The sequence below is a fragment of the Rhodnius prolixus genome, unplaced genomic scaffold, assembly GCF_049639745.1.
Source record: "Rhodnius prolixus isolate KJV_2025 unplaced genomic scaffold, Rpr scaffold_2, whole genome shotgun sequence".
NCBI lineage: Eukaryota > Metazoa > Arthropoda > Insecta > Hemiptera > Reduviidae > Rhodnius > Rhodnius prolixus.
The window spans coordinates 49,976,059-49,990,046 of record NW_027411592.1 but is presented as its reverse complement, the minus strand read 5'-3'; the positions used below and the strand labels follow the sequence as shown (position 1 = coordinate 49,990,046).

Sequence of the window (13,988 nt, the reverse complement as noted above, 5' to 3'; positions counted from 1 at the left end):
TGCTACGGACAATACAAGTTCCTCATCTATTGTAAAAGGTTTTGTTGCTTTCGCTATTAAAAACGATGCTTCGTAGGATCCTAATAAGTATTTTTCCTGGACCGAAGGATATTTTTCAAAACTTAGTTTTACTTTATTGAATCTCTCCTTTCAAAATATTCGACTTTTTTGTTTCAGTGGATAGGGTGCTTCGTTTCAAAATGCCTTTTTAATTCTGTGGGCTTCATGCTTTCATTAGCCAAAGTTACGTTGCAGATTAAACAAAGCGGATCGCGTTTACCATGATAATTATTAAAAGTAAATCTGTTTTACATGATTATTGTATGTTTTGTTTGGACGAATTTGGCTCTTTTCTTGTATTTTCGACTTATTTTTCTATATACTCGAAGTTGCTTTGGTTTCTTTTTTTCGGATTCATATTTCTTAGCATTTTTTAGCCACTTATCCATTTTAGAGTACAAATTCAACTAAAATAAATCGTAAATAAGTAAGGATGTTTTTAATTTGTATGAAACGTAGAACTTTATAGCCATTAACATTTACCATGTATTTGAAAGAAAAACGGACGCTGTGCTCTATTGAAAAAGTTCCTTATATTGGAAATCTAGTGATTTTGATCACAAGATAGGTTCCTAGTAGGGTCCAGTAGAAATGTAAAATTTCCGCTTCCTTCAATTTTTAGTATTTGAGATTTTTTTCACACGCACATATTATTTTCTAAAAATTAAAAAGCAAGCAGTTTGTATTTTGAATAAATAACTAACATCAAGCTCTTTACGTGTAAGTCAACTAAATTAGTTTCTTCCACAAGTAGGTAGAAGGTAAGTAGGTAGAACCAATAATTATAAATATCAGAACCATTATTTGTTAGAATCAACTATATGACAGTAGTTTTTATTTGAACGTGCTCTATATAATTTTTTTTTTTATTACTACAAACGTTTAGGTAGTACTTAATCTTATTAAACCAGTTGAGTACACCAAAATACGTAGTAAGAATGATAAATCGAAATGAAATGCTAGTAATTCTTCAAAGTGATGTAAGAAAAATACCGAAAATAGTATGTTAATTTTGAAAAGAATGCATACTTGTTTATTAAACAGTTTTATAGCTGTTAAATGAGTTGCTAGATTTTCCAATTGAGTTGCTGTGGTGCTTGCTATTCTGGGATAAGAGCGATGAGTTGCAAACAAATTAAAGGCTCGTCAAGTTAACTTTTTTACTGTTGGGAAAATGTTAATTTTTGTGATTTTGGTCATTTTTGTAAGGTGCTAGCTAGTCTGGACTAAGTGTAATGAGTTCAAGCAAATCGTACATACTTCAATTTGAATTTAAATTACCTTTTCAATTAGTGGCGCATAAAGGCTAAAGCTATTTTCAGATTGGCGCAATAATTTGTTTTACAAAATTCATCGTGGCGCCATGTCAACGCCGAATCATTAGTAGATCTTTAATTGGCAATATCTTATAGTGCAATAATATATTACAATATCTAGTATAAATTTAAAATTTCGTTTTGTGGCGCTTGTAGGTGGAATGAGTTTTAAGCAAATCAAAGGCAATTTTACCCTTTAGAAGGAAAGAAAAAAATGGATAGCAATTGCATTATTTTCCCTAAAGAGCGATTTAAGGAATTACATGGTGATTACAGTGCTTCCATATTGCAGACTTCTCTCCTCAAATATCACCGAGACCTCCAAGAGGCACATCTACATGAAAGAATCAATTCAATACTTTCTCAGGTATCACAATACTAGATGTTGCACATTATGGGCTTTATGATGATTTATGCTATATGATTCACCTCTGCTTACAATTACATACATATGTACATATATTTTATAAGGCTAACAGTTTACAGATTCATTTCGGAGAAAATAGAAATGCAGTTATGACAATTGATTTCTTGTGGTGAAGCTGATTGAAGCCCTCTTTGAGAAAAAATTTCCTTGAGTACAATTATTGCTTTACCATTCATAGTGCCATTATTACACAAAATATAGAAATAAATTGTTTCTTATAAGCAAAGGTTATTTTGCTTATTAGCAAAGGTTAATTAGTTCTTTTATATTAAAAACCAACATGTAAAATTTACACCCACAACTTTATTTTTCAATATGCCATCTTAAAGTTTAGAGATTTCCGAATTTGAAGTTTGTTTGCCACGTAGAATTACTGTGATTGAAATAACAGATAGTCTTCTTAAGTGATTTTTTACGAACGGCAAGTGTCTCATTCAAGTTTTTAATTCTAAACAACTTAGAATTTTGCGTACGCAAAGTTATAGCTGATAGATTGGTTTTATACTTTAGAAACTAAATTTTTACGGGTGATCCTCTATAATCAAGTCACATGAAGGATATACGTATTACGTATATTTTAGAGATTAATAGTTATTTTAAAATTAGTTTTCAAATTTTAAAGCTATACTTATGTTAAAAACATTTTTTAGAAAGTATTCCAAGAAAAAGCTATAAGTTTAGATAGCAGCGTAATCTGTTACGCGTAACTTTTAGGTTATAGGTGCAAGCTGTTATTTATTGTCAGTGATGTTACCTTCCTAGTGTTAATATTTTTGATTGATTCTATCGCCTCAAATTTGAATACAGTTGCTTGATCTCATCGTATGGTGCGTTCCTATGTGAAAAGTTATTAAAAGATAGCTGAGATACCTTCACTTTTGCTTGGAGCCTCAACGTTCAGGTACGAGACCAATACTGTTCGGTTATGCTAATTTTAACAAACAGTAAATTAATCAGTCGTAAGTTTTTATAAAAGTTGATTAAACAATTGTAATATGAAGCTAAATTATTTCAGTGCTGGGGAAACATTTTTAGTTGCATTTAAATATGTCAGACTATGATAGCGACCAAGGGAGTGATGTCGGGAGCTACCAAGAACAAGGCAGCGAACCCGCTGATAGTGACCAAGGCAGCCAGCCAGCTAGTCCTGCTAGGGGAAGTGAAACCGATCCAGAGGTATCAAATAAAATATAATGCAAGACTTTTGATTTGGATTATTATATTTTTTTTTAAAGTAGGTATATGCCAGAAATTATGTTGAGTTTAACTCATCCAGACTAGTGTCCTAATATTATTAGGGTGTCCTATATTATTTAAGATGGAAGGAAAATTGAATGCTGTGCCTTGAGGTGATCATATGTGAAGAAACGAAGAATACCAACGTTGCTTGACAGTAATGGAGTGTGCAAAAAAAATAAGGGTCAACATATCCAAGAAAATTTATCACTCTAACAATTTATCCCTGGTAACAAACCAGGCTCTTAAAACAAGCTGCAAAGATAGGGGCAGCGTATAAACCATACTCTTGGTAAATGCTCAGCTGCTACTTCAATAAAAGTACAAAATTAGATTCTTGGAAATCCAACTGCTTAATTTTTGACACTATTTTACATTCTATTTTGCTGTAGATCACAGAAATTTGGGAATGCAGGTACGAGAATATTATTGAAAGTAATGCCCATTTTTTTACTCTAAACAGTTTTGGAATTCAGTAAACCGTTTTCTTAGGCAAAACTTCGTGCTCGGAAGTGATATAACAATCGATCAACTAGTAAACCATTTTAAATCTCTTCTTAACCCTCCAGTTCTTTCACTTTCTCTCTTCGCAGAACCTTTTATTTTTTCACCTACCTTGGACTGACCTTTCACGTTCGGTGGGCTTTCTTTATCTATAGCTAATCTGAAGCGTAATAGAGCTCTCGGACCGGAAAAGTATACCCTATAAATTCTACATGTTTGCTTCTTCAGCGTTTATGGAGAGACTGTTAGCTTTCTTTAATTATATTTTAGATCAAAGAGATATTCCTCCATCGTTCGGTAGATCAATTATCTTCCCGCTCTAGAAGCATGGTAATGATAATGAAGCAGTTAATTATAGAGGATTTTATAGTTTCAACTCCAAGGCTAAAATATTCTCCTCTCTCTTGCTCCGCCGGTTGGAACAATTTATGATCCAAAATGATCTGTTAGCTGAATTCCAAACGGGTTTTAGGAAGGGATATTCCGCAATTGTAATATTTTTCATCAAATTTAATTAACCTTAAACTTTTAGAAAAAAGATCCTCTTAGATCTTTCTACTGTTTCTTTGTTGATCTAAAGGCCTCATTTTATACCGTAGAACATACTTCTTCATTTCTTAAATTATTTAACTTGGGTATTTCGTCAAGGTTCGTGGACATTTTGCAGAAGTTATATTCCTTTGCTGCCTGTTCCGCCCGCGACACATCTTCAATTTCGGAATTCTTTAAGGTTTGTTCTGGGGTGAGACAGGGTTGTTCGCTAAGCCCAATTTTATTGGTCGGAAATAAAAAGATAAACATCTTGCTTTAGGCGGGCGATCTTGTTTTGTTAACTGACAATCCACTTACTGTTCATAGAAATATAATAATTTTGGAAGCATATTGTGACCAATGGAATTTGACGGTAAATTTATCGAAATCCAAAGTTATGGTTTTTCGGAAAGTTGGGAGATTAGCCTCTACAGAAAAATGGTATTTTAAAGGCCAACAAATTGATTTTGTAAACAGATATAAATACCTTGGTGTTATTCCAACGCCCCGCCTAACCTTTTGGCCTCACCGTGAGGGAAAGTCTCTTTGGCAAAACAAGGTCTAAATAGAATATGGAACAACTTTATTCTAAATGGAAATTTACCATTGCAAAAATAAATTTCGAATTTTTGAACTAACATCTAAAATTGGTTTTATTTTTATTTAGGAATCTAGAGAAAGAAGTGTCAGCAGATCTAGAAGTAGAAGTAGAAGCAGAAGTGTAAGCGGAAGCCGAAGTGGAGGCAGTGGTTCTGAAGCAGAAGAAGATAACAGGTATAAACATTTTTGTTCTATACAAGAAATCAACTATATTGGTGAATTATATCAATTTTTGTATTTTTAATTTATTGTTTTATTTAATTAAGACCAGAAAAATCAGGCAGTGAAGAAGAAGAACCTGAAGGAGAGGATTTGAACTCAGAAGTGGATGATGAAGATGTGAGTACATTTTTTAAGTTTATATGTTATATCAACTCTAAGATTTCCGTGTACTGTTATAATTTATCAATTGAGGGTATATTGCTGCAGATATAATATAGGAAACAAAGATTATGATAGATCGATCAAAGTTGAGAGGAATACACCTTTTGTTTAACATTGAGCATCGTGTGCTTTTACTTTCTCATTATTGGCCAGGAAAGTATTTCATCCAAAAAATTTTATTTTTGGTTTATACAGTAAATTTCGATTTTGAGGGTCCCTACTTCCGAAAAAAGGTTTAAACAAAATATCTAACAACGAAAAATGAGTAGCTGAAAAATTATATTTAGAAAGGGTACAAATGGAGGACCTCACTGTAAAGTAGTGATCAAAATCGATTACCACTTTACTGAATTGATTGCACTTTTTTTAATTTTCCTGGAAAAAATAAAATATCCATTTATCGTTTAACTCTATCGAGTAATCATTCTTTCTAAAAAATAAATACTAGCTACACGCAGGATTCAAACCAGGAATCTATCATTGATAAGTTATTTTCCTCTAGAAAGGCGCCTTTAAGGGATAACTACAGGCAATTAGAGTAATCAATTGCAGTTTCGACATCAAAACTGGCTTTCTGATTGTGATCTTTATCATATATATGTATATCAGAGCTGTTTCTTAGAAATAAACTAATCCTAACCATAATTGGCTTAGCTACTACGCTTGCCCCCTCGAAAGATGTGGTTTTACGAGTATCTGATTCTGCCTTAAATTGTTTATGGTTAACTGCGCCAGAACACCATTTTTAGTTTGGTATCAATCAACGCACCCTTGTGGAGGTTAAAAGTACATACTTCCAGCGCAACTTGCTCAAATCAATTAAAAAATCAAATAATTGCAAACAGTTAGTGCATAGATATATAAAATCTCTTTGTATGAGCCAGTTGAATCAACGTTCAAATATCATGCAGCTTTTCATCTACCAATACATATGATTACGCTTTTACTTCTTCTCCAAGCGATGTAACTCGTCTTAGCATTGCTTTTCGTTGACCACTCCTCAACTAATCTCATGCTGCAGTTCCTCATTGATTCCAATTCTGTTGCCGACATGACTTGACTAAGACTTCCTCTTGTAGACCAGCGTACAGTTTGCTTTCTGTCAAGTTCTGTTCACCTGAGTTTTTAAAAATAAATATTTATTTAGGAGTACGATGAAGAGGAAGACGAAGATGATGAGGGACCAAAAGGCAAGAAGAAGAAAAAGAAGAATGACAGGTTTGGTGGGTTCATTATTGACGAAGCCGAAGTAGATGATGAAGTTGAGGAAGATGATGAATGGGAGGATGGTGCCCAAGAAATAGGAATAGTTGCGAATGAGATGGAAGAGTTAGGTCCTACCGCTAGAGAAATAGAGGGCCGACGTAGAGGAACTACACTTTGGGAGTAAGTATTTTATATATTACTGTTTAGAATAGTTATATTTATGACAATAATCTCTAATATTTCACTTTTTATTTTAGTTCACAAAAAGAAGATGAAATTGAAGAGTATTTAAGGAAGAAGTATGCGGATGAATCTGCAGCCGCAAGGCGATTTGGTGATGGTGGAGAAGATATGTCTGATGAAATTACTCAACATACTCTTTTACCTAGTGTAAAGTAAGGAAAAATCTTGTAAATCTCTTTGTTATTTTTATTTCTTTAAATTGTATCACTAAGTACTTAGTTTTTCTGTCTTAGAAATAGAATAAGTTGAAACTTACAACTTTTTATAGCTTAGTATGTATGGGAAGGTTTTTTCAATGAACGATATAAGTGATTAGCTAAACTTTTATTTATTCGATTATATATAAATATATATGGTTGAAATATCTAATTCTTTTCAGAGATCCCAACTTGTGGATGGTTAGATGTCGCCATGGTGAAGAAAAGGCAACCACTCTTCTTTTAATGAGGAAGTTCATTACCTACCAGTTCTCAGAAAATCCGTTGCAAATTAAATCTGTAATCGCACCAGAGGGAGTCCGAGGATATATATATATAGAAGCTTATAAACATGCCCACATTAAACAAGCTATTGAAAACGTTGGTAATCTAAGAATGGGATCTTGGAAGCAACAGGTATTTTTAAAATGGTTTCAGTTTTCAAAATTTATTAATACTGCATGTATGTATTTTAGCAATAATTTTTTTTTTTAAGATGGTACCTATAAAGGAAATGACTGATGTTTTGCGCGTGGTTAAAGTACAGACTGGTTTGAGACCTAAACAATGGGTTAGACTAAAAAGAGGTTAGTAATAATATTATTGTGCTTGCTATTGTTTTTGGCTCTCTTTGAATTTAATAAATTAAATTATTAATTACTTCAACATATTTCAAAACTTGTTCTTTTTTTTCTTTTTTTTTAAAGGCATTTACAAGGATGATATAGCACAAGTAGATTATGTTGACTTGGCCCAAAACCAAGTTCACCTAAAGTTGTTACCTAGAATTGATTACACACGACTTAGAGGTGCTCTTAGAACAAACCAGGTAAAATAAATTTTAATAATTTGCTTAAAAGCAATAAAGAATTTAAAACTTATTTAATATAGCTTTGACATTGTTACAAGGGTGTAAGAAAAAAGGTAAATGCATATATTTTCAGACGCGCGTATCACCCATCTATCAATTTAGAAGTTACAGCTAATCACTGTAGTCTGAAGAATACATCTTAATAATCTTTTTCTAATTGAACTTAAATTTAGTAATCCGAACTATGGACTTACCACATAATAAGTCTATGCGAATAACGACTATACAAAATCTGCCTCTACTGCTGAAAGTAATTTTTATTAACCAAACTCATCTATTTTAGGAGAATAATGATTCATTAAAGAGAAAGAAAAAGAGAAGGCCTCCTGCAAAACCATTTGATTCCCAGGCAATCAGAGAGATAGGTGGAGAGGTTACTTCAGATGGCGATTTCTTAATATTCGAAGGAAATAGATATAGCCGAAAAGGCTTCCTGTATAAGAATTTCAACATGAGCGCTATTATTGCTGATGGTAAAGGGTTTTTTGTTTTTAAATTAATAAATACTTGATATTTACTAGTAATTAAAAACTATAAAGTCAATACATATAAAATTAAAATAACATAGACGGTGTACTTATTATTGAATTGGAGCTTCTAACTTGAGTATTTTTCCTTGGACAGATCAGTGTATGTTCACAAAATGTAATCCTCTCCTTAGCGTGCAGTGATGTAATATGTAATTGAAAATAAGAGTTTATGATAGTGAGGTAGAATTTGTAATATAATATTACTATTCAAGAAGGAATTAGCATTACGACTTCTCAAGAAAAAAACATTTTACTCGTCAATAACTTTTCAAATTTGCCAGAGAACGGTTTAAAAACTTACTATATCTGAATTTCATCCACTCCAAAGATTGGTTTTTAAAATTTTCTAAATCCAAAAGTAGAACACCTCTGTTTTTCCTCGTTTAATGTACATATATGTGTGAAACATCTCAAAAATAATTAATGAATATATTTATCTTGGTAGGAGTCAAGCCAACTTTATCAGAATTAGAAAAATTTGAAGAAGCTCCCGAAGGTGTTGATATTGAAGTAGCTGCGAATAAAGAAGACGGTCCAGGACATACTTTTAGTACTGGAGATAATGTAGAAGTATGCCAAGGTGAATTAATGAATCTGCAAGGCAAAGTTCTCTCAATTGACGGAAATATGGTTCTTGTTATGCCTAAACATGAAGAACTTACGGTAAGTGTGTGACTGTTGTGTAAGTCAAATGAAGAATACCATCATTTTGTTTAATATTATTTATTGTGCATTCAAAGTATAAAGTTGAATTACTTTTTTCCGAGTTAGTCTTTCCGTCACTCCTGCATATCTGTCACTGCGAACTCAGTTCCCAGAAAACTGTAGTATATGATTAAAGATATATTATGGCAAACCATTTTCGAACTTCCGACTCTTGCACCTGCATCAAACAGCCAATACCAGAAGGTTCTTCATTCTGCGATGAATGTCAAATCAGTTTCACAACTTTTCTACATAAAAACCTAATAACACTCGCTGTCCATCCCGGGTGAAAGTTGCTAGCTAATCATGAAACTGTACCGATCCTTTTCATCTACTCAGTGCGCCTTTGTATAATGAAAAAATAATATAAAAAAAATATATACTCTCTTACTAAATTCTCAAATTTAATTATTACCCTTAAATTTATTTCAAAATACGAATTGAAAATATATTTCATTCTTATTAATATTAAGTTTGCCATACAGCACACTGACATCACTTTAGAGGAAAACACACCTACTATTCCTCAAGAACGCGCTTATTATGAATTTCCGCTGATTATTCCTCGGTTCTCGAAGCTGAAAGTATACTATAGTAATTGGTTCTCAATTCCCGATCTTGATCGTGAATTTTATTTGATGTTATACAAAGAAAAAGTATGGTACCTTTCCATCTCCGTCTACATCGGCAGTTGGAGTAAAGAAATTGGCATTACTTCAATTTTACTTCAAAGGAATAAACAATTTTAGGGTGAATTTTCAAAAAAATCTCAACAGGTTAAAAAAAAAAAGAAGTGGTACGGGTGAGGAAATTTCTGAACTGCTGAAGGAACCCCTCAGGGTATGCAAATGAAATTCAGTTTAAATTACTGAGACTTAACAAAGTTGTATTATTAACAGTGTAAAAATGGACTTGTATTCTTAGTTAAACGTAAAAATATATTTCTTATTACTTATATGAAATTCATTCATTCTATAACTTTTTTTGACATTTGTATGTTTAGGAGGCCCTGGAATTTCAAGCTCAAGAATTGCAGAAATATTTTAGGCTTGGAGACCATGTGAAAGTTTTAGCTGGTCGTTATGAAGGTGACACTGGGCTTATAGTTAGAGTGGAAGAGAATAGGGTAGTATTATTTTCAGATTTAACAATGCACGAGTTGGAGGTTCTGCCAAGAGATCTGCAACTTTGTTCTGATATGGCAACAGGTGTAGATAGTTTAGGTCAATTTCAATGGGGTGACTTAGTGCAGATAGAGTAAGTTCTTTCTATCTTATTCATTTTATCATTTTGATAGATTTATTATTTTTAATAAAACCGTTTTTGTTTTTTTTTGCAATTTAGCGCCCAGAAAGTTGGCGTTATAGTACGTCTTGAGCGTGAAAACTTTCACGTTTTGAGCATGGAAGGCAAGGTGGTAATGTGTAAACCTCAAGCGTTACACAAAAAGAAAGAAAATCGCAATACGTATTCGCTTGATTCGGAGAGCAACCACATACAAAAAAGGGATATGGTGAACGTTATTGATGGTATCCATAATGTAAGTCTCAAAATTAATTTAGTTGTTTCTTTCTTTATTTATTATACAAATATTTTATGGGGCAACGACTTATCAACCAACACTATAATATTACCGGCTCCAGACCAATCTTTCATGCACGCAAGAAGATTAGAATCCGGGTTCTGCGCGTGGGATTCCAGGCGTTACTTACCAACTAATCCCTTCTCTCCACGCATTATTATTTTTGTATTGTCATAACTATTTGTAAGCTTTACACTTTTTTTTAGCACTTTTAAAGCAATTTTTACTAGTAGTTTATAGGATTTCTCATGTATAAATTTATTTTTAGGGCCGAAAAGGTGAAGTGAAACATTTGTATAGAAATTACGTATTTCTCTATTCAAATCAGATTCTAGAACATGGTGGTATATTTGTATGTAAAACTAGACACATACAATTAGCTGGTGGTAACAAAGTGAGTAGTAGATTTTTCCGAATTTTGCTTTCGTTTAATTTTTATTTAGTCATGCTTTTTTTAATTTAATTTATTTTTTTTTCGCCAACAGGCAGTTGACAATGGAGGTATGATGAATGGTTTTGCTGGATATCAATCACCTAGAATATCTTCCCCAATGCATCCTCAAAGTGGTGCTGCTAGTCCTAGGGGAGGTAGAGGAGGACGTGGTACGGGTGTGGCTGGTATTAGAAGAGACAGAGATCTTATTGGAAAAACGATAAAAATTACTAAGGGTCCTTATAAAGGTTCGTGGTTTTATTGAGTAAAATGTTGTTTTAGTTAGAGATTTTTTCCATCCTAGCATGCTTGTTCTGGTTCTGGATGAAAATCCGAAACCTGCCAGAATGTTTCAGAAACAAGCAAGCTATGGCGAACAAGATGTTTGAAATTTAATTCGTTAAGTGCTTTCTCTCCCCTCCGCAGGCTACATCTCCTACATTAGTAGTTTAAGCCCCACCTGAAGAAGTATACGACATTTACTTCACTTTTATTTTAGTCAATATTATGCGATAAATGGATTTAATAGCCTGGACTTTTGACTAAAACTCATGCCTTTATTAAGGTTTTAGTGTCAAAATACAAACGTAGTGAAGGGACGTTTATTACGAACTAGATTAGTTTTATAAAACGTGGTATATTGTTTTTGATTGGAATTGGGCAATTTTGTTCTTAAATTTCTTTCTATGCCTCACGAATCAATTGTTTATTGAAACCTGTTGCAGTTCTCAAAATTTTTTGAAAATATGGAACATTGTTGAGGTAAATTTTCCAAAATATTTCTTCCCTTGTGCTCTCATATGTTTTTTTCCTTCAAACATACAATATTTTCTCATTTCCTTTTTCTTCGTTAGGAAATTTGATTTGGTGTATATAAAAACGTTTCTACAAAATAAAAAAAAGTGATTTCAAAAAGAGCAACGTTACTTTTACAACTTATGTTTGTATCCTTGACAGAATGTGAACTCTTATACTCGGCCTGCAAAAAGTGGTCACGCCTAAGCTGCTTAAGTATTAAAATATTCATTCCTTCCCTGTTCGAATAAAATAAAATAATCTTCCGATTAATTTCTACAGGAAATGTTGGCATGGTTAAGGACGCAAATGCAGAAACTGCCCGTGTTGAATTACACTCTTACTGTAAAACTATATCTGTTGGCAGAGGACATATTGATGTTGTCGGAATGCCTGCAAGGGTTTGTCTTTATATTTAATACAATGAAATTAGCTTTTTGAATTTACTTTAAATTGGTGCCAATTGTATGTATTATCCTTCACTTTTAGGATGGATCATTCACCACATACAGTCGAACACCTTCACATGGTGGTGCTCAAACACCACAATACGCTGGTTCTAAAACACCATTATACGATGGTAATTGTAATTTACTGTATAGTGAGCTTTTTGATTAAACAAACTGCAAGGATGGAGTTTTTTAATTCATCTTTTGATAATTAAAGGGGCTGGTGGTAGAACGCCTGCCTACGGTGGTGCTACTCCTTCTCATGATGGTGGAAGGACACCAGTTTGGGATCCGTCTTCAACACCTGGTAGACCTGATGAAGATGTGTACGACGATGATGCTTACACTAAACCAGCACATCCTTTTACTCCAGGAAACATGTACGGTTCTGATAGAGCGACTTATTCACCGTATGATTCAACACCTTCACCCACTGGATACAATAGTTAGTGTTTAAATCTTTATTCAATTTTTTAAAATAAAATCTTCGATGCTACATTCTTATATTGATCTCTAGGTGGAGCAGGAAGTTCATATGCCGCATCTGCATCGCCTGCTAGTGGATCATATTGTTCACCATCTCCTACTTCATACAGTCCAAGGACACCGGGAAGTGGTACCTCACCTTACACACCTGGCGCTTCAGGTAATGAAACGAAATATAATTTCCGCTTATATTTCCTAAACCAAAATAAAAACTCTGATTTGCCCCAGTTATATGCTCCAATTTGTTATTTGCTACTGGCTCCTTTATGAATGAGTTGTAATTAACAGATTGTTACTGGTTTGCTACTAACTAGAAAATAGTAATTTCCGAAGAAATAGAATTTAACATAGAATAGATGCAATAATATCACCAGTTATGTTTACCTTGGTGTAGAGTTGGATTATAATTAGTGTTCACAAAATATTATTATGTACAGTACAATATATTTATTTCGATTTCGTTTATTAAAGGACATGAAGTAACCAACAATGACTGGTATACTACTGACATAGAAGTCAGAATTAAGGACACTAATGATGATTCTGGGTTAGCTGGACAAATAGGAACTATAACAGGTCTTTCTGTAAGTTATTCTAATTATTTTTAAAAAGTGATTAAAATGGCTGCTGCTACATGACATTGAATTTAAATTTTCATTCCTAACTAATACACATTGATTTGTGATTTTGATGAGTTTAAGAATTGTTTTTAATCCAGATTGAATGGTCATTGTTTGTCTGAAATTTATTGAATCTGCATTTTTCAGGGTGGAATGTGTACAGTATTTCTTCCAGACGAAGATCGATATGTGAATATTGAATGTGAACGTTTGATGCCAGTTAAACCTGCTGTAAGTGACCATGTAAAAGTGATTGGCGGCACTTATAGAGAAGCTGTTGGTGAACTTCTTACTATCGATCAGTTAGAGGGTGTAGTTAAAATGGCGGGTGAACTTGAACGGGATAATAATGTAAAAATGATAGATTTAGACATGTTATGCAAAATGCCAGATAATAAGAAACCAAGTATCCATATGTAATTTCTATTTATTTCTGTACTCTGTAATCTTCTTTAAAAGATATTTAATTATATTAAAAGTTTTATTATATGGTTTTCGACATTTTATTTGTTTCCTACTGTCATATTACTGCCTAACAATTATTTAGTAATTTTCAGAGTAGGTGTCTATATCGCTGAATTTTCCAACTATTAGGATAAACGAATTAGCTTAGTCGTTAGCGAACTGGATTCCCGGCAAATCCTGGGCCGAATCCAAGCTACTAGTCTTTACATTTTTCTGGGAGCTTCTTACAGCTTACTGATCGGTGATAAACTGTATTTTTTGTAACGAGAGGACACTGCCCGAAGGCTCGGAGTACGCTGAGAAAGCTCCGGAACCAAATCAAGACACGCTTAAATAAATTGTAGGAAT

The 13,988-nt window shown here is 33.1% G+C and overlaps 1 protein-coding gene across 1 annotated transcript; it reads left to right on the top strand.

Annotated features, from left to right (window-relative positions):
* The first annotated feature begins 2,485 nt into the window (after window positions 1–2,485).
* On the top strand, window positions 2,486–13,669 carry Spt5 (Transcription elongation factor subunit Spt5). Its single transcript, XM_074119788.1, has 21 exons — window positions 2,486–2,704; window positions 2,819–2,979; window positions 4,742–4,848; window positions 4,941–5,013; window positions 6,206–6,444; window positions 6,522–6,659; window positions 6,887–7,121; window positions 7,201–7,291; window positions 7,412–7,533; window positions 7,859–8,048; window positions 8,551–8,768; window positions 9,814–10,067; window positions 10,155–10,350; window positions 10,661–10,786; window positions 10,878–11,073; window positions 11,903–12,021; window positions 12,110–12,200; window positions 12,287–12,514; window positions 12,587–12,715; window positions 13,027–13,139; window positions 13,323–13,669. Exons 2-21 carry the CDS (start codon window positions 2,851–2,853, stop codon window positions 13,593–13,595), a joined length of 3,267 nt encoding a protein of 1,088 aa, XP_073975889.1. The 5' UTR covers window positions 2,486–2,704; window positions 2,819–2,850; the 3' UTR covers window positions 13,596–13,669.
* Window positions 13,670–13,988: the final 319 nt, after the last annotated feature.